Below are 24,997 nucleotides of genomic sequence, written 5' to 3'. Positions count from 1 at the left end.
TCAGAATCAGAATGGAAGATTGTTTCCGCATCCATAGCGGAATTCCACCCAACAATGCTGTTGACTCCCCATATGTGCAGCAGCTGAAACAAAGCCTGATGAATGGGTTCCACCCAGGTATTGCTGACTTTATCCGCAAGCATAATGTTAACCATAGGACATGCGACTTACAAGAGTGCCTAAATTATGCAGAACATGCAGCAACCCAGATTAAAGAAAAAAGACATAAGAAAGCGTGAGCATCAGCTTTCTTCATAGGAGAAGATGGGGAAGAAAATCAGATTTTCTTTGTGGGACCAGGACAGGGGAGAGGCGGGTTTAACAGAGGACGAGGGAATGGTAGAGGAACAGGCAGAGGCAGAGGAGGAGGCAGAAACGCAGAAGGCAAATTCCTCTGCTACAGGTGCGGAAAGGAGGGGCACATGGCGAGAGACTGTGAGGAACAGAGACCACAGAACAAAGAAGGGGGACAAAAGGGACAGTACAAAGACGAAAGACATGGCCCCCCCCCTTCACATAACCTACATAGTTATGACAACTGACTAGACGTAGAAAAGGAAGAAGAGGACGTCCACACACATCACATTGACCTTTCTGAAGTATTACTGAATCTGTCAGACAACAGTATTAAACCTACCAGGACAATCGAAATCAATGGAGAAAAATTAGAATTCTTATGTGACAGCGGTGCAGACTCATCAGTAGTGAAAAAAGAGGTCCAAAGAATGTGGCCACCAACTGGCACTATGTTTGTAAAATCAGCAAATGGACACATAAATCAGAGGTCAATTTCAAAGCCACTTTTTATGGAAGATAGAAGGTCAGGCCTCCAGGCATCCCTCAAATTTGTGTTCATCTCAAACTGCCCTGTCAATTTGCTAGGGAGAGACGGCATGGATATGTTAAAAATCAGTGTAGTACCAGTCAAAGGGGGAATGCGAGCAGTAGGGCCCGGAGAAAAGGTGGAAGACCAGGTCTTCCTTCAAAAATCCATAAACACCCCCAACTACTACTGGTCACTAGACATGCCACAACCTGACGTGACAAACACAGGTGAACACCTGTTAACGCTATTCACCCCACAACATGGCCAAGAAGTAATGAAACCTGACGCATTGCACGTTACACTAAAGTACAAGAACACCCCTGGCCCAGACAAAGACTATGATGTGCTCGTGCATCGACTGACACCACAGAGGGTAGTGTTCCACTCGATGTATGCAAACCAACACAGGGATGTTGTAATTGACGCTAGGGTCCCATCAACCACTGCCTTGATAATGGAACCAGGTTCCACGCCACACATATCAGTAGCTAGGGGTCCAGAGACTTCATGGAGAGACTTAGGTTTATTAGTGGCTAGAGGTAACAGGATAACAAAATGGACAGATGACAAAAACGGTTGGCAAACTGGAGGCGGGTTAAAGCGCAAAACTCTAGGGTTTACCCTAGTGATGACACCACGCGCCCACCTAGACGACCCTGAACAACAATGATGTATGCTAAGTGAAGAGGCCTTAGAGGTCCTGAAAACGGTGCCGCCAATGCGTATGGTCACAAGGAAAATGTGATGTAGGTCGCATGGTGAACGCAAAACCTGTACACGTTAGACCAAAAACTAACTACAGACCTAACATAAGACAATACCCCTTAAAAGAGGATGCAAAAGTTGGCATCAAACCTGTAATTGAAGAAATGCTAAAAGCAGGGATCATGCGTGAGTGCCCTGATGCATCATGCAATACCCCCATCTTCCCAGTAAAAAAGGCTGATGGGCAGTCATGGAGAATGATTCAAGACTTAAGAGCAGTAAATGACGCTGTACAAAGCACAGCCCCAACAGTACCAGATCCACACACGTTAATGAACGGCCTTAAGCCAAATATGGCATGGTTCTCAGTGATAGACTTGAGCAATGCCTTTTTCTCCATTCCTGTAGAAAAAGACTCACAAGGATGGTTCGGGTTCACACATGAAGGAACAAAGTACACATACACCAGATTACCTCAGGGGTATGTGGATAGCCCAACAATCTTTTCACGAGAAATAGCAAATTGTTTGGCTACATTACAGATACCTGACACATCGCAGATTTTGGTATATGTAGATGATATTCTTGTTGCGTCACCCACACAGGAAGAAAGCACAGAAGTCACACTACAAGTACTGACACATTTGGCCAAAACAGGAAACAAGGTTTCAAGACAGAAACTTCAGTTTGTGAAAGAGGAAGTGATCTTTTTAGGCCACAATTTAAACCGAGAAGGGAGACGCATACACTCAGAGAGGAAACACACGGTGTTAAACGCACCAAAACCAACAACATAAAAACAAATGATGCAATTCCTTGGGCTGACTAACTATTGCAGAGCATGGGTTCCAGACTACGCAGGAATGACTCAGCCCCTACTAGATTGCATATACTCAAACAATGACATGAAAATGTCCGGCAAAATAGAATGGACACAAGAGGCAGAAGCTGCATTTGAAAGGACTAAACAGTGTCTTGTAGGGTCATCAGTGTTAGCATTACCAGACTATGAAAAACCATTTGTACAAACAGTTGACTGCAAAAAAGGGTTTATGACATCAGTATTGGCCCAAAAACACGGCACAAAACTAAGGCCTGTCGCTTACTACTCTAAAAGGTTAGACCCAGTAGCACAAGCATTACCAGTATACTGCGTACAAGCAGTATGCGCTGCAGCAATGGCGGTACATTGTACAGCAGAAATAGTTTTGTTCCACCCACTCACACTGATGGTTCCACACGCAGTCACCATGTTGTTACATGACACCAAAATGGCTTTCTTATCACCTGCACGTTATTTGGCACTGACAGCTACACTAATGTCGCAACCACACATTGTGATAAAAATATGTAATATCTTAAATCCAGCCACATTAATACCTACAGCAGAAGATGGAGAACCACACTGTTGTAAAGAAGAGACTGACAGAACATGCAACCACAGACCCTGAGGGAACATTCAGAATAAACAACAAGATAGTACTCCCTGTTAGTCTCTACAAAACAGCAGCTCATTTGAGTCATGGGCCGTGCCATGTCTCAACAGGAGGGATGGTGACAATAATAAATGAACACTTCCATACATACAACTACATTACATTTTCTAAAAACTTTTGTAGAGCCTGTGTAGTATGTTGCAGACACAATGCTCAAGGCAATGAGCGACCACAGAGAGGAAAGTTCCCTCCACCAACATACCCGTTTCAACACATGCATATGGACTTCATCGAACTAACACCATGCCAAGGGTACAAATACTGTTTGGTAATGATATGTCCGTTTTCAAAGTGGGTTGAAATATTCCCAGCAAAACATGCAGACGCTATTACCGTAGCAAAAGCCATATGCAAGACAATAATACCAAACAGAGGTATTCCAGAGAAACTGTACAGTGATAATGGTTCCCATTTTGTAAATCAGGTTATTACCAAACTGTCCGAACATATGGGGATAACATTAAAAAACCATTGTGCATATCATCCACAGAGTGCAGGCTTAGTGGAAAGAACAAACGGAACAGTAAAGTTAAGACTAAGGAAAACAATGGAGGAAACAGGAAGACCATGGGTGGAATGTGTGTCTCTAGTAGAAACATGCATGAGAATCACGCCCACGGCAAAAGGGTTGTCTCCCTTTGAGATCATAACAGGAAGGCAATTCAGACTACCAATCACAGACGAGGTGAGGGAGGAGGATGATGCTGAGGCAGAGACTACATTAGCTGAATGGATGAGCAGACTCTTCAGAAGTAATGAGATAGCTCGAACAAATAACTTGCCAGACATTTCTACTCCCTTACAGGATACTCGAGTGCAGACTGGTGACCAGGTCCTCGTGAAGGTGATTAAGAGGAAGCATTGGCACTGTCCACGGTGGGACGGTCCCTACACGGTACTGCTGACAACACCGACTGCACTAAAAATCGCCGAAAGAACTACGTGGATACATCAGAGCCACTGCAAAAAGATAAAACCTCTTCAACTTAACGACGGATAAGTGGTGGAAGTCCGGCTACAAAGGGCGGTGTTTCATTAGGAAATACTGGTCTCAACCCCGGTGAAGAAAACAACAGAACCACTATCACAAATAGACTATGTTGGGAAAGGTGTTGTTTGTAGTGACCTTGCTGGGTCTGACGCTAATGACTATAAGACAATTGAGTGAGGAATCCTCAACAAAAGAAGAAGTCCATCGAGAGAAAAAATGGTCACTACTCAACGATGTTGCAACAGACAGATAACGGTGACTATACTGACACAGACCCCTCTCAGAAGGACGAATATACTCACCTAACCTCCAATGTGTAAGACTTAAAGCTAGGTTACTGTCTGTCATATGACGAATGGTTCGAAAATGTCAAAAACAAGTGAATTAATTCTGAAAGTAATAAAGACACTGTAACCAGCTAGTAATTATGAAAAACAGGAGGGAATGTTAGAGTTTATTGAAGGGTAAAAGTGTTTTCATAATGTGTTTTCATAATGTGTGTTAAACAGAGAACAGTCTGTTCAAATGGCACACATACACACACACACAGATTCACATGACTGAGAGTCACAAGATTCACACTAACAAATAAGGCGTTGGTCAACACCACATGATTGTCATGTTACTGTATTGTTGAAATAAAAAGAATGCACTGAGAGAAGGCGAGTAGAGTTGGTTAAGGAGTTGACATTGCATGTCACTCGCCGATTCTCCTTGCAGCAAGTAAACTTGAAACTCGAGTACTGTTATCTTTGTTCACTGGATCTGGTATAATTGAACCGAGCTGGGGTTTTACCCTTACAAAGTAATATAGATACCTCACAAAAACACAAATTTACTCATGTGATCGAATTGTTTTGGTGTTTTAGATTTGGTTATCAAAGTTTTAGGATTACAAAAGTAGTGAAATATTTGAATTACACTGTATATAAATGTGTTATTCATGTCTAAAATGAAATTTTATAAATTCGCATTCTGAGTAAAACAGCTGTCAATCACTCTACTTTCACCACAGCAGGGACTGAGATATATCAGGACTGAATAATGACTTCATATTACATGACAAGGTTCATGTGATGTGTAAAAAAAAAAGAATTGAGCATTAGAACTTTTTTTTTCTACCAACAATTTATTATAATACCAACAATGTATATAAATATAACTGCAAAATCTCACTATTTACAATATTGAACATCAGAACTTTTTTTCCTTCAACCAACTATTCATTATACACTGACAAAATGATCCTTCCTCCAGTAGTCCAATACATTGTCCAGTTTCAGCAGCCCCATGTATTTATAGAAATCCTCTACAGTCAAGTCAGTCCATTTGTAGGTTTTACCCTTTCCCATCTCCTGTGCAGCCCGCTTGTTTGTGTTGGTACAGAGTGTCTGTACTGTTAGTGCACGGAAGAACAGCTTGAACAGGTCAAGGGGTTTGTTTGATACTGTTGAGCTGAGCTGTGGCCCGGGTGTGCGAGCAGGTTGAAACCTGGAGACAGGGGGAGCAGTGTCAGGGTCTTCGCCTGTCTTCCAAGACAGTGGAGCTGGCTGCTGTGCAGGTGGGGGTGATGGTGCATGGGCAGCTGGTGGCTGTGTGGGAGGTACGTGTGCTCTACGAGACCTCTTTGCTGTCCGGGTTGATGGTGATGGCTGTGGCTGTGGTGGAGCTGAGGTGTATCTCGACCTCGTCGCAGGCAGAGATGGAGGCAGCTGTCGTGATGCTGGTCCGCTAGTGCTTGGTGGGGATGGCAGTGGTGAAGGCCCTTGATCCATGGTAGATCTCAACATGGTGGCAGGCACAGCTGGAGGCTCCTGGATAAATGTCATCTGTGGGCTGCTAGGCCCAGGCAGCTGTGACACCTCTCTGTAAAACAAATAAAAATTGTGGGACAATAATTATCACACACACACACACACACACACACACACACACACACACACACACACACACACACACACACACACACACACACACACACACACACACACACACACACACACACACACACACACACACACACACACACACACACACACACACACACACACACACACACACACACACACACACACACACACACACACACACCACACACACACACACACACACACACACACACACACACACACACACACACACACACACACACACACACACACACACACACACACACACACACAAATATCTCCGTTGTGGGACAAATAAAGGATTATCTCATGCATCTACACATATAACCTTACTTATACACACCAAAATAACGTTTACACATAAAGTTTATCACAGACACACATGTAAATAAGTCTATGACAAAGTCTCATCTGTACAGAACAGTGTTGTGGGACGAATAAAGGATTATTTTTATTCATCTACACATGTAACCTTACTTATACATGCCAAAATAACGTTTACACATAAATATCATTTACACAGAGTAAACGTTTACTAATCAAGAGTCTATTTTGTCCCGAGAAAAAGTTCATGAGGGGAAAATAAAAAGGTTGATAAATCCATTGTTCATTTTCGCGGTACTCCTCACAAAATGGCAAATGCACTACAAGTTATATTTACACTTACCCATCCTCAAATGGATCCCTGCTGTCCCTGTATTCTTCTTCTTCAGAAGAGTCGAAGCCTTCAGGTTCTGATGAGCCATCTTCTTCACTGCCGCTCGCGAAAATAAAATCCAGAGCGTCCGCAACGGTAAAGTTCCTTCGAGCCATTTTCTCTATATTCTTCACAGACTAAAAGACTGAAACTGATGGGAGACACCTGTTATATGTTTTTTTATTGGTGGGTAGGTCCTTAGATTTCTAGAGTGTCCATTGGTAATTTCAGACCGACATGGCTGCCGGCCGGCCGAGATGTCCTTGACTGACACACAAATCCACCAATCACACACAGTGTAACGCCGAATCAAGCTGCTTTGAGCGGCAATATTGGCTGCTGTGCCCTGGGTACAGTCTCACAGGAGATACTCTTGAAAAGCTACGATTCTAGCGATTCCGCAGATATCTGAATCATATTTCTACTCCTTACAAGCGAAAATCTATGATTAAATACGTAAATAAATGTGCACCACCGACTCCATATATATATATATATTTTTTTTTTTAAATTATATTTGTTATTTTTTAAATCAAATGCATCTATTTAGATTATATATTTATTTAGATGTAGGTTTTTTTGTAATATTATTGTATTGTTAATGTATAATTTATTAAATAAAAATACTGTTATGAACACTATACAATGTCTTTATTTTGATAGTTACCAGAATACATTATATATTTAATACTAACATAAGCGGGGAGGCGTGTGGCGCAGTGGGTTGAGCGTTGGTGATCAGATCAGGGGGTCACAGGTACAAACCCCACTGCAGTCGGCATGTCGTTGTGTCCCTGAGACACTTCACCCCAAATTGCTCCTGTGGGGATTGTCCACAGTATTGAGTATGTAAGTCGCTTTGGATAAAAGCGTCTAACAAGTGACATGTAATAATGTAATGTAATAAACTGGTGATAGATAGATAGATACATCCCTGCTGAAAAAAACAGCATAGACCAGCATGGTGTTGACCAGCATAGTTGACATAGTTGTGTTTTGGTCACTTGTATGCTGGTCTATGCTGGTCACCAGCATAGACCAGCATACAAGTGACCAAAACACAACATATTCTGGTTTTGCTGGTCAACACCATGCTGGTCCATGTGGTTTTTCAGCAGGGAGGAAGAATACTGTGCAGTCCACAGGTCTCTGTTTCTGATGTGAACTGAAGAAGAGCTTCGCTCAAGCAGCATGTAGTCTGACAATTCAAAAATAATGTTAGAATATATTTAACAATTAATCCATTTTAATTTTGAAGTCAAACAACATACGAGCACAATACATACATAAAATATAAATATAGCCTCTTGTTGAAAATGGGCTAAAGTTCTCTTTCTCTAATAGCGTTTAAATACTTCTGTGACATGTCAGAATGTTATGTTATTGTTATCTAATTTGTATAGTAGTTTTCCCCCCTTTATTTAAGAAAATATATATCAAACATTACACACCAAACATTGACATCAGGGGTGCACAGGTACATACACGGAATACAAAAAATAAATACAAAAATATAGAGGAAAACAAATTAAGAAAAATCAAGAAAATAGTGATAAAAACTAATAATTTGTTAAGTAGTGTATAGTTTTTGATACCATTGACTCCTAGGCAGCTGAGGCGCTGTACCGTAGTGAGAGAATAGAGGCGCAGCCTGGATCTGAGCTCGGCTGCAGGGACTGTCTCTCCGGAGGGTTCTGGTTCCGGGGCCGCTGAGATCGAGTCACCGAAAGACGACAAACGTCCAGATCGGGCATTTGATAAAGCAGAAGGTAGAACCCAGAACCTCGGAGCTGGTGTACCGATGGACTCGACCGATTTCCGGGTCACGTGGTGGATGCATAATAAGCCAACCACAGACCGTAATATAGCCTGCACCGACCGTATATGAAACAATACACGCGCACTGAAACATAACCGAGGCTGGCCTTGGTTCGGATGACCGCAGTGGTGCTGCCTCCCTGAGCTCCATCAGCCGTGCAGGTGCCGAGCTGAGCGGCACACCGGGCCCAGCGGCTCTGAGAAGGGGGACACGGCATGCCGGAGCCGGGGGGGATATCTCTGTGATCCGTTGTGTCAGGTTTGTTAAAGAGTGTGAGAGGGTCCGTGAATCCCCTTAGGGTGTCGATGTGCTCATGATGTAGGCCGATCATCCTGCTGGAGGTGTGTGATCGATGATTGCTTGATATTGCTTTGTTTAAGGGCCGATATGATCGTTAGTGCTCAGGGATGTACAGTCTCGTGAGGATTGTACACAGAATGTGGGCCCGCTGCACCCTGTACTGACTGTTCTGACTGAACAGACTGAGACACAGCCTGACTGATCTGGTTCTGTTCTGATGGGCTCACACAGAGCTGCTTGTATGCAGGAACACCTGTTCTGTAAAGCTGCTGCAGGTCAATGGGCTTTCATTGTCTGACATTAGCTTGCTTACTAAGTTCTGGGTCCCACTGTAATCTTCATTGTTACACATCCTGATTGATGCTGTGGTAGATGCACACACATCAATCTAGTGTAGGCTATACAATAACCATCTTAAGGTTCTAAAGCAGTGCACTTCCTATGTTCATTAACATAAAATGAGCTGCTGCCATTATTTTAAAGCTATAACTGTAGATGATCACTTCATCCAGAGGGGGCTTTAGCAGAGCAGTATGGCTATGTGTGAAAACTAAGATGCTGTGCAGCCCCATTCGTCAGGTTCCATGTCAGTGCACTGGGGCAAGACTGGCTAAAGGGCAGCTCCCCCTGTGAAGCAGCAGACCTTAAAGGATGTGGCAGGTTGCTGCTGGACAGATGTCCAGACCCCAGGCCGCATTACTAGAGGACATGAACTTATACTAACAAACTGTATTCTTAGAACAATAAAACAATGTGCAATGATGTGGCTTTGATCAGAGGAGGAGAGAAGTTATAGAGAGTTCAAGTTAAAGCAACTGGTATCCAGAAAGATGACCAATTTCAAATATGAACAAAATAAAGAGATGATCATTTATTTAAAGACACTCCTCTCTGTCCCATATAATTCAAACCATGATCAGTGTACAGTATAACAGTAGCTGGGGCACTATAATTGATAGCAAACTGAGTGTGTATCATACTATAGGGAAGCGGAGCAGCTTAGATGTGGACGGATACCCTTATTGTATATTCCGCTCACAGCGCTAAAGGAGGCACAATGTTCATTGTCCTGCGCAGTACTCAGCTGCTTAACAACCTGCATGTCTTTGAATCCTGAACCTTTTCAAACGTCCGCCCTGGTTTCCCATAATGATATTATTTTCAGGTTTTACTGATACAAAACCTGACCTTAGTTTGCCCATTATATTCTTCTTGAAACAGCCTTTTTAATGACCAAATAAGCCACATTTCTCAGAGCGTTGTTTTTCAACTAAAACAATAACAACGTTGACTAAATAAATGTAATTTAATATGCAATCATTTATTATGTGTTGACAGTTAGTTCAAGTTAGATGATCAGGTTATAGTTGGATTATTTTCTTCTTTATGAATCTTTATATTTCTGTTGTTGGGTAGTTTGTTGTGCTTCCACATCATGTTGTGTTGCTGTTTTCAGGCAATCGGACGTGCAATGCTGTGTCTTAATCCTAACATGAATGAAACATTGAATGTCTTATACAGAGCCAGGCTGTGCTTGTTTGAAGCATCATCCTTGTCATGAAACTCACCAGACAGAACATTGAATATTGAACAGAACATTTTTTGTTTCTGCAGATGAACTGTTGGTGTATTTAACTTTTTTGCACTCATTTATTCAAAAATATTTTTTAAACCTAACTTGACTCCTTTTTTCCAGGACAGAGCGTTGGAATTTAGAGTGAGTCAAAGGTCAAGAAAAAGGCTTCGGTGTTCCATGTTAGCGTCTTCTTGTCAAGATGAGTACGGACAGACCCAAACGGAACATCATCAAAAAGAAATATGTAAGTGAAATGTCTTTCCTCTTTGTACACATTGCCTATAAAAAGAATGCTCCATCTTAACTAGCTAATGTAATCAGGAAGGATGTTCGAAAATAATACAAAATATAAAAACTGAAAATCAGATTTTTTTTTAATAAAGATTGAACTCAATAAACAATCATAAAATGTACTGTCAACATTTAGAAGAAGAACCTAGAGCAGGGGTCGGCAAATAAGTTTGGCCTTGGGCCATTTTTTTTCTGAGCCACTAGATGGCGGGCCGGAACATAATCAAAGGCTTATTTAAGTAATTGATTGTTAAAACATGTGACACGTTCGAATGCTTGGGGACAATCCCTCATGTCACTTGCACTCGAACATTAGGGAATGTCTGATCAGCCACAACTTTTCTTTCAAAACAAAGCTGCAGCATAGTGGTGGTGGTAGCAGGTGGTGCAGCATATGCACCACCACCCCTCGCCCTCCATGATCAAGCGGCTTCTCAGATTTTGTTGTCAAAGTTTTGAATGAACTTTGTTACTGTTCACATAAGTAAACATTACGTTTGAATGATTTAGTGAGATGGTGTTCTTTTTTTCAAACCCGCATGTTGGCTATTTCAGCACCACGCGCTGTCCACCTACTTATTGATCCACTATCAGCGTCAGTGCACCCCGCTGCCAGAGTGTGCCTGTGCTATGTGTCATTCACTCTCAACATGGATACAAGTACAATAAGCATTCTTCAGGTGTAGGTAGATTCTCTATTCGGACATTATAGCCTATGTGCGACTGTTGGTCCAATATTGTAAAAAAAAATCAAAATAATCTTTTATTTTTATTCTCAAAATAATTTTCCGGCCCAAATATTACTGCTGGCGAGCCACCAATGCCCCGTGGGCCGCCTATTGCCGACCCATGACCTAGAGCAGGGATGGGCAAATGGCGGCCCGGGAGCATGCGGTGGTGGGGGCCACATACATTATGTGGCCCCCACCACCATCCAAGTTGCCCATCCCTGACCAATTTTATTTTATGCATGTATTCCGGTTTAACACAAACTACAACCAAAGGAACACATGCATGCACATGGTCTTGCATCACATGTGGTCTTGAATCTGCATCAGTACATGATGACTCCATGACATAAATATTCTTTGATTATTAGTTTCTCTATTTTATTTTACTTTTCAAAATGTATAACTTTACATTAGACTCATGATCCGGCCCTTTAACAGGCTTTAACATTCAGGCCCAGATTGAACAGTTTGTTGGATTTTGTGTGGTTGTTTTTTTTACAAAGGGGAGCGGCCAAGATGGTTTAGGTCCAGTAAATAACCTTATTGTTACCCAGAACCTGTTATCTCCCCTATCAAAATCTGAAAGCGAGGATGCAGCTTCTTCCATGTTTAAAAGCTTCAGAAAGTCCTCCAGACATTTATTTCAGTTGAATCAGTTGGGCTTTCTGACTTTCCAATTCATGAGAATAATGCGTTTAGTTGATGCATGCTAGAGCTATGAGTTGTAGATGTAGGATTACTATTGCAGAGCAGCATGTTGATAACATGGATAAATACAGGTAATATGGTGGATAAGGACAGGAACACATTTGCATCTGCTTCCACAAAGATTTTGATTATTACATCCAGCATGCATCCTCTATCATTCTGGCAAGAAGAAGGTGTCTATTCTCTCTGATGCTTCTTGGACACAGTTACATAAACTTGCCTGATCTGGCCTAAAGGCATAGCAGTGTGGCTGAGCATAAAGTAAAGCTGGACTCATACTGAGTTTCAAAGCTGATAACTCTATAGATACGTCTTTAAAAACTCTCATAATGAGCATATTGACATGCTGTTGTTTTCCATGTTCATCATCTTACTTTAACATAATGTAGTTAGCCATTGTAAGAACAGCTGATTTGTACTGTAAACTAACAATTATTCAGATTGAAATTGTAACCAATGGTCGTACATGAGTGCCCTCTAGTGGACAAACTATTGAATGAACGGGCTGTTTTTAAATGACATATCTTTGGCCTTCCTGAACAGCTATTTATAGTTATTTATCATAAAGTACAAACAGTCTACCCTCACATGGAACTGCGTGTCGGTGTTGGTTTCCAGATGAACAGCGTAGTTAAGACTCCTAGTGTACACACAGAAGCCCTCTCTCTCTCTGTTCATACTGTAGTCCTTCACATTTCAGTTTTTATTCCAGTAAGATGTATTTATTTGATAAACCCCTTGAGATGAACCATTTCGTTTTTAACGGGGCTCCTAGCATATAGTACAAACATTTAAAAAAATGACAAATACCAAATTAAGTCACAAATAAAAGACAGACAAGGCTACTACAATCACAACACAAACATTAGAGATTACAAATTCAAACATTCCCACAACATGGCCACAGAGAACAAAATAAATACATTTGCCCAGCAATAAAATAAATACAAAATCAGTGTTTTGCACTATATATCATCGATAGATAGATGATAGATACAAGTTTAGACTACTGCCTCAAATGATATGTGGAGGACTGTGGTACTAATAACTGTTGTAGATTTTCAAATGGTTTAAATGTGTGCTTTCATTTTGGCATTTCCCTGTGGATAATCCATTTGAGTGTGTTCTGTTTGTAATAGTTGATGGTGTTTGTGACTTTCTGCAGGACATCAGTGACGGGATGCCGTGGTGTGAAGAACGTCTCGTCCGCAAAGTCCTCTTCCTGTCCCTCAGGGAATTCAGAGACACACACCGTGCCACACAAAGAAACTCACACATACACACGCGTGCACACAAGCACACAACTAAAAATACTCTCCTTCATGCTCAGCGAAAGACACGGACACTGCCAAAAACCCACAAGCAGCAAAACACACGCACAAGACAGAGTGTGCACACGCCACGACAAAGACCACCTATCACACACACACAGAAAAACACACAAAATATGCACATTTCAAAACCCCCCCATGGAGACTCCAACAAAGGGCGAAAAAATAACGTGTCTCAGGACTCATGCACACCAAGAAATAAATGTACGTCCACCCAACAGAACATGCAAACACAATCAGAGAGAATGGCACACACTGTACAACCCACACAAGATAATACACACACACTCCAGAGGAATGCTGCATCCACCAGGACACTACGCTCGCATAAAACACTGCCGCTGCTCAACTCAAAACACGCAGAAAGTGCAAAACACACACATGTTGCCCAGCACAAACACTCAGTGAAGAACACACAGACACTGCTGAAGGCTGCTACCCCCCCGAGGACGCTGCGCTCACACCTCCCCACACGCCTCAGGGGTCAGTACGCTCTTCTTCTCCTCTTCTATTAGTCACAGCTGTTCATTTAGTAGTAGCAAAGCCAATGTCAGGAAAACTTCAAAGATTATCCCAGTTTGGTCCTTCGGTAAGAGTAGCATGTGGAGGTCAGACTGAAGGTGAATGTTACCCAGAATCCCTGACTGCACAGCAACGTTGCATGCCGGCTACAGTGATCAGACTACGTCCAAGCTGAAGCAGGAAGTGTAACTGGAATTTGTTTCCTTTTCTAATTGTTCCTTTCACCTTCAGTTGGAACCCTTGTCTTATTGTCTGAATGCTCGTTCTCCCTGTATTCTGAGCAAATGTTCTGATTTATTTTAAGTGTCATTGCATTTCATATTTCCTGCCACACCAGACACATTCATTGTGTTTATAATAATCTCTGGAACTAAGGAAGAGCCTCATATAAGTTCTTCCTGTTGCCTTCAGGCTCCCTGGTTAATGGCAGCATCAGCGGCTGTCAGTCCGTGCTGTCGGCCCGCTGGAGCCTCTCCCTCCAGACGCAGCTCCGCCCGGCCGGCCTCCACCGCCACAGGGACGACTCGTCCAGCAAGAGGTCAGCTGCAGGGTCATCACTGTGTGTGTTTTTGCATGTTCAGGTTCATGACAGAAAATGAATAGCAATACTATTTTTTCATGACAGAGGGTGCTACCTACTTTTGACATCCCTAAATCAGAACATGAAATGTGTGAGGAGATTGATAGATTTGGAATTTGTTTAAAATGTATTTCTTTGGTTTTTATGAAAAATATATTTTCAGTTTGACTTTGACCAAGAAAAAGAAGATATCCATTGTTTTGCGCAGTCTATACCCTATCTTGCAAATAAAAAGGGATTACTTAATATAGAAAAAATAGGGAAACAATAATTTGGTGATTTATGTCTGAAAAATAACAGAAATGTTTCAATTTTCTGTTATAATCCGTCTTTAATAATATATAGGGGTACAATTTTATCGTGATCACATTGTATCGATTAGTGAGTGTCAAGCCCTTGGGTATATTTGCAGTTTCCCCGCTTGAAAGGGATGGTACAGTCCATAGGAGGTTTTTAACTGGGTTTCACTCGTACAATGACCACCACTTTGTTTTCTTTTGAGTTCTCCTTTACTTTAGTTTTTGTTGTTGCAGTACAGCTTATGTAGTAACAAGGTTGTAAGGTAAAAAACCTTAAATAAAAAATAATTACTGTAAATACAATGCACATGAAATAATAAATGCAAAAATACATGCTTTACATATACTTTTAACACTTGTGAATATTGTTTTTACTTTCTTAGTGTATTTTTATGAATTATGTTTTTAACATATGCAGTCTCATTAAAAATGCAAATATAATAGACTGAATTCTTAGCAGCATTCAAACCGTTTTTATCAATCTACATATCTCAATAAACAAATCATATTCGTTTTTAAATCAACAATCATGTTGCTTTAGCTTGAGGTAGTGATGTTACGTATTGCGCCGAGGCTTCGGAGCGTGTGTCGAGTAATCCCTGAAGCTTTTTGTGAAGCATGTACCGAGGCTTGTATCGTTTTGGTTTTCGGCCAGTGACGTCATCGATGACAAACGAAGCCTCGCTGCCTGTCGATACCACGTGACTGCTTCACGAAGCGATTCAGATCCGTTGAACCATTGAACCACAACGTTCATACCATAGACTGTATATATAAAGGTTCATACTCATGGATGTATAATAAGAACCATATTACCCCTCCTGTACCCGGGCCCGCTGGTGACACGATGGAATCAAGAGAGCTCAGACTCAGACTCATAGAGGACTCAGACTCATATAGAGGTCGGAACAGGTCAAAAGTATAAATAGATACAAGCATAAATAAATGTAGGAATAAAAACATGAATAAATACAGGAATACATATCTTGCAGTGTTTTCAGGGAGCTTTAGTGTGTGTGCTGTGGCTCAGCTGGAAAGCAGTTGACTCATGACCGCAGGGTCCCTGGTTCAACGACTGAACAATACGTATTTGTTGTTGTTTATAAAAGCTACAGCTAAATGAGATAATGTAGTTAATAAATGTATTCTTTGATATGGTTTAGCCTTTCTCAGGCTACAACATGGTTAAGTTTACGAATATTATTAAGGAATACAAATCCCTCTTTGCAATGTTTAGCAGCCTCCTTAGGATTTTCAATCACAATCATTCAACTGGAATAAAAACAATATTGTTAACATGAAGATATGATTTAATGTTCGTTGTTTAGAGTTATTCTAAGGCTTTACTCATTGGGAACTCGGTATGAGATAGAGCAGTGGTTCTCAACTGGTGGGTCGCGACCCAAAAGTGGGTCGCGGACCCGTTTCGAGTGGGTCGCAGATGTGTGAGAAAAAGTCAAACTTTTATTTTGAAGGCCCGATTTTCTAACGCTGTGCATGCAGTAGGCGTTGGACTGGAAGTACCGGAGACCATAAACAGTTTTGAAAACTTCTGTCACGTAGTGAACATCTTCTCAATAAAACATAATTTGCTGATGTTTTTTCGAGTCTTCTGGCCAATCAGAATCAAGATTGTTGCCGGAAGTCCCCGCGGAGAATAACTTTGCGGTAGAACTATTCTTTATACATCCATAGGTACAACTTCAGATAAAAATGAACACATAATGAAATATGCCCCCCGGTTTGATGATTGACAGGTCACAGAACAATGGGAGCGATCTACCCTAACCCACAATTTAAAGTAATTCACACAGACTCTCTCCTCTTTGCTCTTCTCTCTGTGAGGAGCAGCAAGCTGTCAGAACAAAGTGAAAAACAAACAATGGCATAAAATATTATTAATATGTCGTAATACATCTAATTATTTTCTTCTCAGAGTGTACCAGAATGCGTAATTTATATGTTAGTATTTCAAAAAATCTCCTGGGGGAGAATCCCCCCCTTCTGGGGTTGGGTTTTCAGCATGTGTGCCTTTTTATGTTATACAGTTCAGCTTTGATTCCATCATCTCATTAAACCTTATTTAAAAGCATTATTTAGTTCTGTGAAGGGATATAAGGGATATATGCACTGTACTTCACTTTAATTAATATTGTATACTGCAAAGCGTATATATTACTGCAGGATTTTTTGTTGAATAGATTTGAGTGGTTCAACATTTTGGGTCGCGATCTATTGACTAAGGAAAAAGTGGGTCCCGACTCCCGAGGCCTGACCACTTGAGAACCACTGAGATAGAGCACACTGTTGAGATGTCCAATCTGCCTGTTTTACACACTTTGACCAACAGGGGGGTTTGTGTTCAAATGAAGCCTCATGAGATGAACCCTTTTGCGAACCAATTGGCTGAAAAGCTTCAAAGCAAAGCTTCATAAGGCTTCATCTCGCCATCACTAGCTTGAGGACATCAAACAAACAAATGACACTGAACTAGAACGCACGTTCTAACGTGCGCCACGAATAGCAAGTTGTATGACTCTAAACACACAGTTCGTCTCTCACCCGCCGCTTCTCCAGCTTTTTATGGCTACACCAGTGCTGCTTCTTTGACGTTTCTTCTGCTGGTTCGTAGCTGATATGTTTAATAATGTACTTGGTCCCTTGTATACTCTGTGATTATGTTGAGCGTGGATAAGGGCCTGTCATAACAGTGTGCACTGGGGGCCTATTAGAGCACAAGCCACTAAAATATTCTCTTCTTAAGAGTTTAATAATCCTATTTTTGGACAAACTCAGAAACATGTCCACTTTTTTATAATCAAACAATTTCCCACCTTCTTTTTCCCTTTTTAAAAAGAATGGAATTGTTTGTATTGTGTTTACAAATTAAGCCTTCTAGCTAGATAATTTATTCTTCTAACCATTATTAATTCTGTTTCAACTCAAAAATGATATCTGTCATCCATATATTCATGGTTTTTATGCTGTAGTCCACTGTGTGTGCAGACCCCGGCTGCAGGCGCAGAGGAAGTTCGCTCAGTCCCCTCCCAGCTCTCCAGGGCCGCCAGCAATGATGTCATCAGCACGAGGTAAGCACGCACACAACCTGGCGGTGGTCACCTGTCTGACGAGGAGGCGACCCAAGACCGAGGACTTCCTGTCCTTTCTCTGTCTGAGAGGTAAGCTAAAAGGAGAAGAAGTATGTTTTCAACCCTGCAGCACTGACCTGGTTCTTTTGGATTATTGCAGAAAATAAGCTCTGGCATAAAATGTCTATGATGCTGCACACTATGTTTTTTGAAGTGTAAATTCAATCCCAGATATTTTATCTTGTAAAACGTTTCTTCTAAGAATGACCGGATGTAGCTGGGTTCATGGTTTTGTCAATTGGCAGTCTCGCATCCTTTTAAAATTCTAACACAATGAGGCAGTCTAGTGAGTGGATGAGTTATCCTTATTGTGAGGTATCCTGCTCACCCAGTTAAAGAAGGACAGAAGGAGAAGAGGGTTTGTGGAAACCAACACGTGTTATTGATTCTGCTCAGGTATCTGGTCTACAGCTTTGTCACTCCCATCTCTTCAGCCAGCACCGCTGCAACATTCATATAATGGGGTATTTACTGATGTGCTTTATGTGGTAGAACCATTTAATAAAATACGTAAAAACATGTACTTTGAGAGAAGGGAACATTAAGTGCAAAAACACTCACTCAGTCATTCGTGTGCTTTAGGACTCATTCCTGCAGCAATATAAAAACTATAGGTATATCGGTCTGAACTGATGTGTGGCTGTTAATGCCAGGAGCTCAGTTCCATGTTGTCATATGACATACTACTGTGTATACTGTGTTAATGCTGAACAAAGAGCACTGCACTGCAGTGTTTAAATTCATCTGCAATCCGTGGAGCCTTTCTCAGGGTTTGAAGATCTGGATCAGTTTTAGTGTTATCTGATATGCTTCCAAATCTAAGTGTAAAATCATGTGGCTGAAACCCTGGTTTTATGAAGGAGAGTGTTTTGCTGAATAAGGGGAAAAAAGAGTTGAGTATGTCTGCCACAGTTTTTTATGGCAGACATACTGTATCTCCTCCAGCATCAATTAAGGTGTTTCCTCTTTTACTTCAGGTTCAGCAGCGTTGCCTAGCAACATGGGCTTCTTAGCGAGTGGACGAGCGAAGGAGCCAGCTGGCACTCAGCATCTTACTTCCTGCCTCCCAACCAATCACAAGACTGCAGCACAGGGGAATAACACAAGCCTCTTCAGCAGAACAACAGGTACTCCTCCTCTCAGCTGCCTGTATGCTGCTGTCGTTTCTGAAATACAGACACATCAGTCTCTGTACGTGTGGTTTTAAAGGTCAGTAACGTTTGATTTGAAGGAGTGTGCATAACCATGACACGACACCCACCAAGCACATTAACACAAAGGAGTCTTCATGAAAGTTTATTATCATTGTCATCAATTAACCCGAGGCCCATTCAAAGTGACACCCTAACGAAATGACAAAAGTCAGATTCATACATATAGACTCATTGTGTTGGCAAACACTGCTTTGTTTTAATGTGTGTATTGCTGTGTCAGGGCCATTATACACACAGCTTTGAATAAAATGGTAGGTTAATGTATCCCATAAAATGCTTTATTCATATTTTTCTCTTTTGTCTTGGTGCCTCTGTGTGTGTGTTGCTGTCCCACAGTGCAGCGGGACTCTCGCTCTCTGAGGGGGGGGCCTGCCGGCTATGCAGCTGGGGGCTCCTTCTGCCCTCTGAGCGCCCGGGCACAGAGGAGGAGGGAGAGAGAGAGGAGGAGTAGAGAGGGGGGAGCTGAGAGACACCTGCTGAGACCCCGGCAGCTCCCCCTGCAGGTCAGGAGGACAGACCAGGTCTGACCATCTTTCTACATGCTGCTCTGTCTAAAGCTGTCCTCATTGTTTCTCAGTCTGAAGGGACCTGGTCAAGTTTCCCAACAGACCCCAGTGTGGACTGGTACTTTGAGAGGGGCCCGTTCACCTGACACACTGTCCCCCGAGCGCTGGGTATATAGTAGCTGACCTCTGCCTCTAATACTAGAACTGGTACAATGTGGAGTCTAAAGTTCACTGTATGTGATAGATAAAAAGTGTATTAGATTGGAGAAAAAGAGAGCTATAGAAAAGTTCCTTTCTTCCATCAGGAGAGCTGGCCAATCCCAGTGTGATGGGCCAGCTCCCCATAAGACATGACCGATCTGAAGAATAATACCAGCAGCTCATGTCATGGCCACCTTTGATCATATCTTCATTGATGTCTCCTTTACTGAATCCCGTTCCACAAGCTGAGTGTGCTGCTGTGTCACTGGCCTCACATCTGTTTTATGCTGATATCATTATATTCATGTCTTGACACAGCCATCATGCTCTCTTTTATCATGATCTCAATAAAAACATTTTGTCACTTTCACTAACGAATGATCATGATAAATAATTGTGATCTCAATATCTATCAACATAATCGTGATTATCGAGTACACATCAATTACTTTTTCTTCACATCAATTATTTTGACTTTTTCTCTAACAAGATTACAAGGAAGGGGTAATTGAAAATGGCAGCTTACATGTGGAAGTTTCAGCCAGATACTGAACCCAATGGTGTGTGACCTGTGTCTGTATACTTGACACTGAGGTGCTCCGGAGGTCTTTTTGGATACAAGTATCAGCTAAATTAAATGTTCTCTTTCTATTGCAGGTTTCCATGGTGACTGGACTTTCTGATCAAAGAGCTTCCTGTGTCAGGTCAGTTCCCATATTAAAGCCGAGCTCCGGGGGAGCCAGCAGACGCTCCCCCAGGCCTAGCAATACCTGTAAACCCAGACTCCAGGAAGCCAAAAACAAACACCTCACCCAGCGCAGCAAACACCAGCTGCCTCGCAACCACCGCCTTCCTCCACAACCCCGCACCACCCCAGACAAATCCAGAAACCCCAAGACCTTCAGCAGTGTGCAGAACTCAGGAAGACGTCCCAGCAGGACTCAAACCCCAGTGACTAATGGCTCAGCGATTAGAGTGCTCACTGAGAACCCTGAGGTTCTGAGGTCATCCAGGAGAAGGAGAGGCCTCCCCCCCGACACCAGCCCCACCCCTCTTAACAACAAGAACTCAAAGAAGGCCAGGACAGTGCAGTGCAGCCATGCTGATGTCCCAGAGGAGAGGGAATGCCATGTTGGGGAGATCCCTCAGAGGGAGGCCAGCTGTGATGCAGATGTAAGAGAAGCGTCTGCAGGCCACATAAGTGAAATCACTGAAGACCTTCCACAGGACACATGTGGCTGTGTTGGAGAGATGACAGTAGAGAGGGGTTGTGGCGTTAGTGAAGACAAACATGTTGAAACTTTGTCCGCCGTCTCTTCTCAAGAAGAGGTCAACCTTTCCACCATGATCGCAAACTCTGAGCTAGGCCCCGTCAGTGAGGTCATCAGCAGACATGTGAGAGACAGAAGGCTCCAGAGAAATCAGACTGTCCCCAGACTAATGACCAGGACTGCTGATTCCAGGAGGAGGACTACTGCCATTAAAGTTGCTATGAACTCATTGACTTCTACACACACACACAGTAACCCACCAGCCAGTGTTTTTGCCAAGCAAACTGCTAAGGGCACTAACACATGTACTAGCAAGGACATGACCAAGTGTACTTCACCATCCAGCATATGCTCCACAATCCTGAATTCCAAAGGTGCTGTAAAAGACTCTTCTAAGGGTACCACAGAGGACTCAACAGAGGACTGTCCAGCTGTCAGTAGTTATTCCAACACTTCCAGGGGCTCTGCAAAGGGCCCCACCCAGACCAAGTCTACTACCTCAGCCATTAAGACCAGAAGCAGCCCTAGAATCCTTCAGAGGCGCTAACAACACCTGATTAACTATATTAAGAAATTGATGATTAGCAAAATGTTCTAAATAACATTGGATACTGTAATGTACTGATACTATAAACACAGCATGGTCAGGGGTTTTGGCTGCTTGGATAGTGAGATGTGTACTGTTCACTACACATGTCAATAACTTTGGGATCATTTGAATTATTTAATGGTTTAGACAATGAAGGCTCATGAACACCTTCCGTTTCGCGCAGACAGGTCCGTAGGAGGAAATGTCCATAAGCGAGTGAAGACAGACTTCCCACACAGTCCTTTACTTGCATAGAACTTTATTTATAAAAACAATGTTCCAACCCAAGATCTACATGAGGTAAAGCTTAAAGGTGAGGTTTTACCTGATAATGATCTTATGACAAACACATTTCTCAATAAAGTAAATAGCAAGTTAAAGGACAGTGTGTTTCCAACACTTTTCACAGCCTAATGGCAGACAAGTTGTGTAAGGGATTGATCAGTATGTCACCAGCAGTGGCTCAGTCAGTGGGGGCTTGGACTGTGAGCCGTAGGGTCGCCGTTTCAAGTCCCTGACCAGACCTAAAATATGGAGTGTGGACTGCTACTTGGAGAGGTCCCAGTTCACCTCCTGCCCTGCCGTGATGCTCTTGAGCAAGGCACCGGACACCCCCCCTCACTCCCATTGCTCCCCAGGCGCTGTACAATAGCTGCCCACTGCTCCTAGTACCAGACTCCTGGTACTAGGATGGGTTAAATGCAGAGAACACATTTCACTGTGACCATTAAAAGAGGGTTTCATCCCTCCTCCCAATTCTTCTCAGATACTGCCCTGCTGTATCTGAAAGGCACACAGTTAAAACTGCAGTGGGTCTGCTGTTTAGTTTGTCTGCCATTGCATTCAGAAAGGAATAATCTGTTCAGGACTGTTTAGATTCTGAGGTGTCCTTTACTCTGGGGACATGCCCCCCCCACATGGCATTCACACTATAAATGACTGGCCACAAACATCACGAGTACTGATACTGGTTACGGTTTCAGGATGACATCAGGTGCTGTAGGTGCTATTAGCTTCCCCATGAGCTATTTTGGGAGGTTGAATAAAATAGAGTTAAAATGTTATACCTTTTATTAATTAATGTTTCACTTGACCTCACAGTAAAGCCCCTGTGTGTGAAGGACCAACATATTACCATAGACTGTATATATAAAGCATATTACACCTGTTTGAGTGACTCCAAAATAAAAATAGTGATAAAATACACAGTGGGAGAGGCTTATCTTTCTGTTTTTCCAACATAAGCTGGCCGTCTAAGTCATTAAGTTGGACAACAGTAACATGATATTCTTACACAGGGAAGTGTTTGTATGGGTTCATATTTCTTTTTTCCATATAATATGTTTTATCAGGTAAACTTAGTTTGCTTAAAAACATCATTCAGTTTCATGTTATAACCCCTCTCAGCTGTGGAACTTTAAGAATCCATAAACTGACATTATGTATAATTGTTAGAATATGATTAAATAAAATGTACAGTAAACTGCGTTCATTATAACTGACTTTAAAGGACGTGTATTAATAGATTTGTCGATGAAGTGAAAGCTCTTTATGTCAATGTGAAGCATTGCTCAAAGGTTCTATAACACTAGGGCATCAAAGGATAAAACTAATTCCATACTACATTTTTCTTGTACACTAAAACAAACCATGTTTGTTGTAGTTACTAATTTATTTATAACTACATTATGGAAATGCCTTATTCCAGACTGTTTGCTAATAACAGTTTTTAGTATCAGGAATGTTGTCCTGGTTGGTATTTTAAAAACTGTATTGATTCTCTTCATTCTAGGCGTTTGTACCCTTTGTGAACTCATGGTTAATCATTATTACATAGTCAGCCATTCTCTGTAGCTATAGACAAAGTAGAAACACAACATCATTGCAGACAATCTACTTCCTGAAGCAGGTTCATCCTGTATGACTCTGGAGAATTCCCACTAACATTTGATGGATGTTTCATCAAGGCCCTACATGTTTCTATGACTCTGTTGGCTGAATGGCCATAACTCCCATGTGCTGAGACGCCTCCAGTGTTTCATGTATTTTCTCTACAGCCTTGGAGCTTGCTCCTTTGACCAGTGGGAGAGTTCTCACTTACAAACAAATGGAGTCATGTCTCTGTTCCCGACCATGGATATTATTGATCTCATTCTAGTTAATGCAACATTTTTTTGAAGTTGTCAGTCAGTTGTTTATTGTGTATTCATGAAGTAAAATGAGCAAACTCTTACAGCTCCAAGGGATTAAGAACGTGAATTTGTGCAACTACATCAAACTAACTGTATAAAGTCTGTAAATGTGAATAATTTTAATGGAATTTGCAATAAATTCTTTTTGCATATTTATCAGAAGGATTGATTTACCTTCCAAGGGATCTTCTCAGGATATCACAATTCCTTATTTAAAACCTACAATTCCAAGTGTTCTAATTCATGATTCAGATAATGTGTTGGCTGATAAAAGCACATGTGATGTCATTCATTTTCAGTCAAAGTAAAATACCCCCTTTTCCAAAACTAGATAGTAAAACATTGCTTTTATGTTATTGCCTTTTAGAAGAAATGTGTAAAACCATTACGGAAAACAGCAAGACTATTACTTTTTTGTAAAAATGTTGAGCAGGTGTGTTCCTTTAAACGTGTCTTTACTCACACTGTCTGACTCTGCACAGCATATATCCTTTAAGATTTGTTTTATTAGCTTAGAATGTATAATGTCCCTCATTAACTATTCACTACATGCTTATACAAACTCAATCACATGCTGGGTATGGTTACGTGCAACGCAGGTAACCTATCACTCAGGAAACATATTTGTGTTGATTCATTTGTTTTCTAATCACATGGTAAAGTAATAATAATAGAATGAGCTGAAAAGAAAGGATGCAGTTTGGCTGGAGTGGGTGAAATGATATGTGGATGTTTATAAAATAAATGTTTGATAAATCGCTTCATTATAAATAACGTGAACTATAATTGTCTCACGAGTAGTGCACTATTCCCTTGACACAACCTACAGTGGAAGAGAGGAACCTGTTATTCTGTTCCTGAGCTAAGACTTTCAGGCAGACAAGTAGGTCTTTCTGTAGACTCACAGACAGTAGCTTTGTTTCGGTTTTGGTAAAGATTTCAGAGTGGTGGGGTATCGTATAGGGAGGTCCAGGCAGACTCTGTCGGGCTGTATATCCGTACGCCAGCGGAAAATTGCTTCTCTCAGACCCTGCTGTGTAGGAACGTCGATTCTGAGGAGTCGAGGGTTTGCCTGTGAGACTCAGCTCAGGGA

At 41.8% G+C, this 24,997-nt stretch overlaps 3 protein-coding genes across 6 annotated transcripts; 2 read left to right on the top strand and 1 right to left on the bottom strand.

Annotated features, from left to right (window-relative positions):
* The first annotated feature begins 220 nt into the window (after positions 1-220).
* On the top strand, positions 221-4,501 carry LOC117532920 (protein NYNRIN-like). Its single transcript, XM_034196523.1, has 2 exons — positions 221-601; positions 2,989-4,501. The coding sequence occupies exon 2, from the start codon at positions 3,083-3,085 to the stop codon at positions 4,025-4,027; it is 945 nt and encodes a 314-aa protein (XP_034052414.1). The 5' UTR covers positions 221-601; positions 2,989-3,082; the 3' UTR covers positions 4,028-4,501.
* Positions 4,502-5,146: 645 nt separating this feature from the next.
* LOC117532951 (formin-like protein 16) lies at positions 5,147-6,765 on the bottom strand. Its single transcript, XM_034196571.1, has 2 exons — positions 6,596-6,765; positions 5,147-5,884 (listed from the first exon to the last, which is right to left on the bottom strand). The coding sequence occupies exons 1-2, from the start codon at positions 6,739-6,741 to the stop codon at positions 5,245-5,247; spliced, it is 786 nt and encodes a 261-aa protein (XP_034052462.1). The 5' UTR covers positions 6,742-6,765; the 3' UTR covers positions 5,147-5,244.
* A 1,513-nt stretch (positions 6,766-8,278) lies between these two features.
* LOC117532938 lies at positions 8,279-24,060 on the top strand. Of its 4 annotated transcripts, none has more exons than XM_034196547.1 (8): positions 8,279-8,702; positions 10,441-10,564; positions 13,216-13,864; positions 14,315-14,441; positions 17,789-17,961; positions 18,909-19,058; positions 19,482-19,648; positions 20,510-24,060. In XM_034196547.1, the coding sequence occupies exons 2-8, from the start codon at positions 10,520-10,522 to the stop codon at positions 21,668-21,670; spliced, it is 2,472 nt and encodes an 823-aa protein (XP_034052438.1). In that variant the 5' UTR covers positions 8,279-8,702; positions 10,441-10,519; the 3' UTR covers positions 21,671-24,060. The 4 variants fall into 4 exon arrangements, with proteins under 4 accessions (XP_034052438.1, XP_034052437.1, XP_034052435.1 ...); XM_034196546.1 differs by having other exon boundaries at positions 8,280-8,702; positions 10,446-10,564; positions 19,482-19,666; XM_034196544.1 differs by having other exon boundaries at positions 8,280-8,702; positions 19,482-19,666.
* The last annotated feature ends 937 nt before the right edge of the window (positions 24,061-24,997 follow it).

The sequence above is a fragment of the Gymnodraco acuticeps genome, unplaced genomic scaffold (assembly GCF_902827175.1).
Source record: "Gymnodraco acuticeps unplaced genomic scaffold, fGymAcu1.1, whole genome shotgun sequence".
In the NCBI taxonomy this organism is placed as follows: Eukaryota; Metazoa; Chordata; class Actinopteri; order Perciformes; family Bathydraconidae; genus Gymnodraco; species Gymnodraco acuticeps.
The sequence above is the reverse complement of the archived record's forward strand: the minus strand, read 5'-3'. Positions and strand labels throughout refer to the sequence as shown.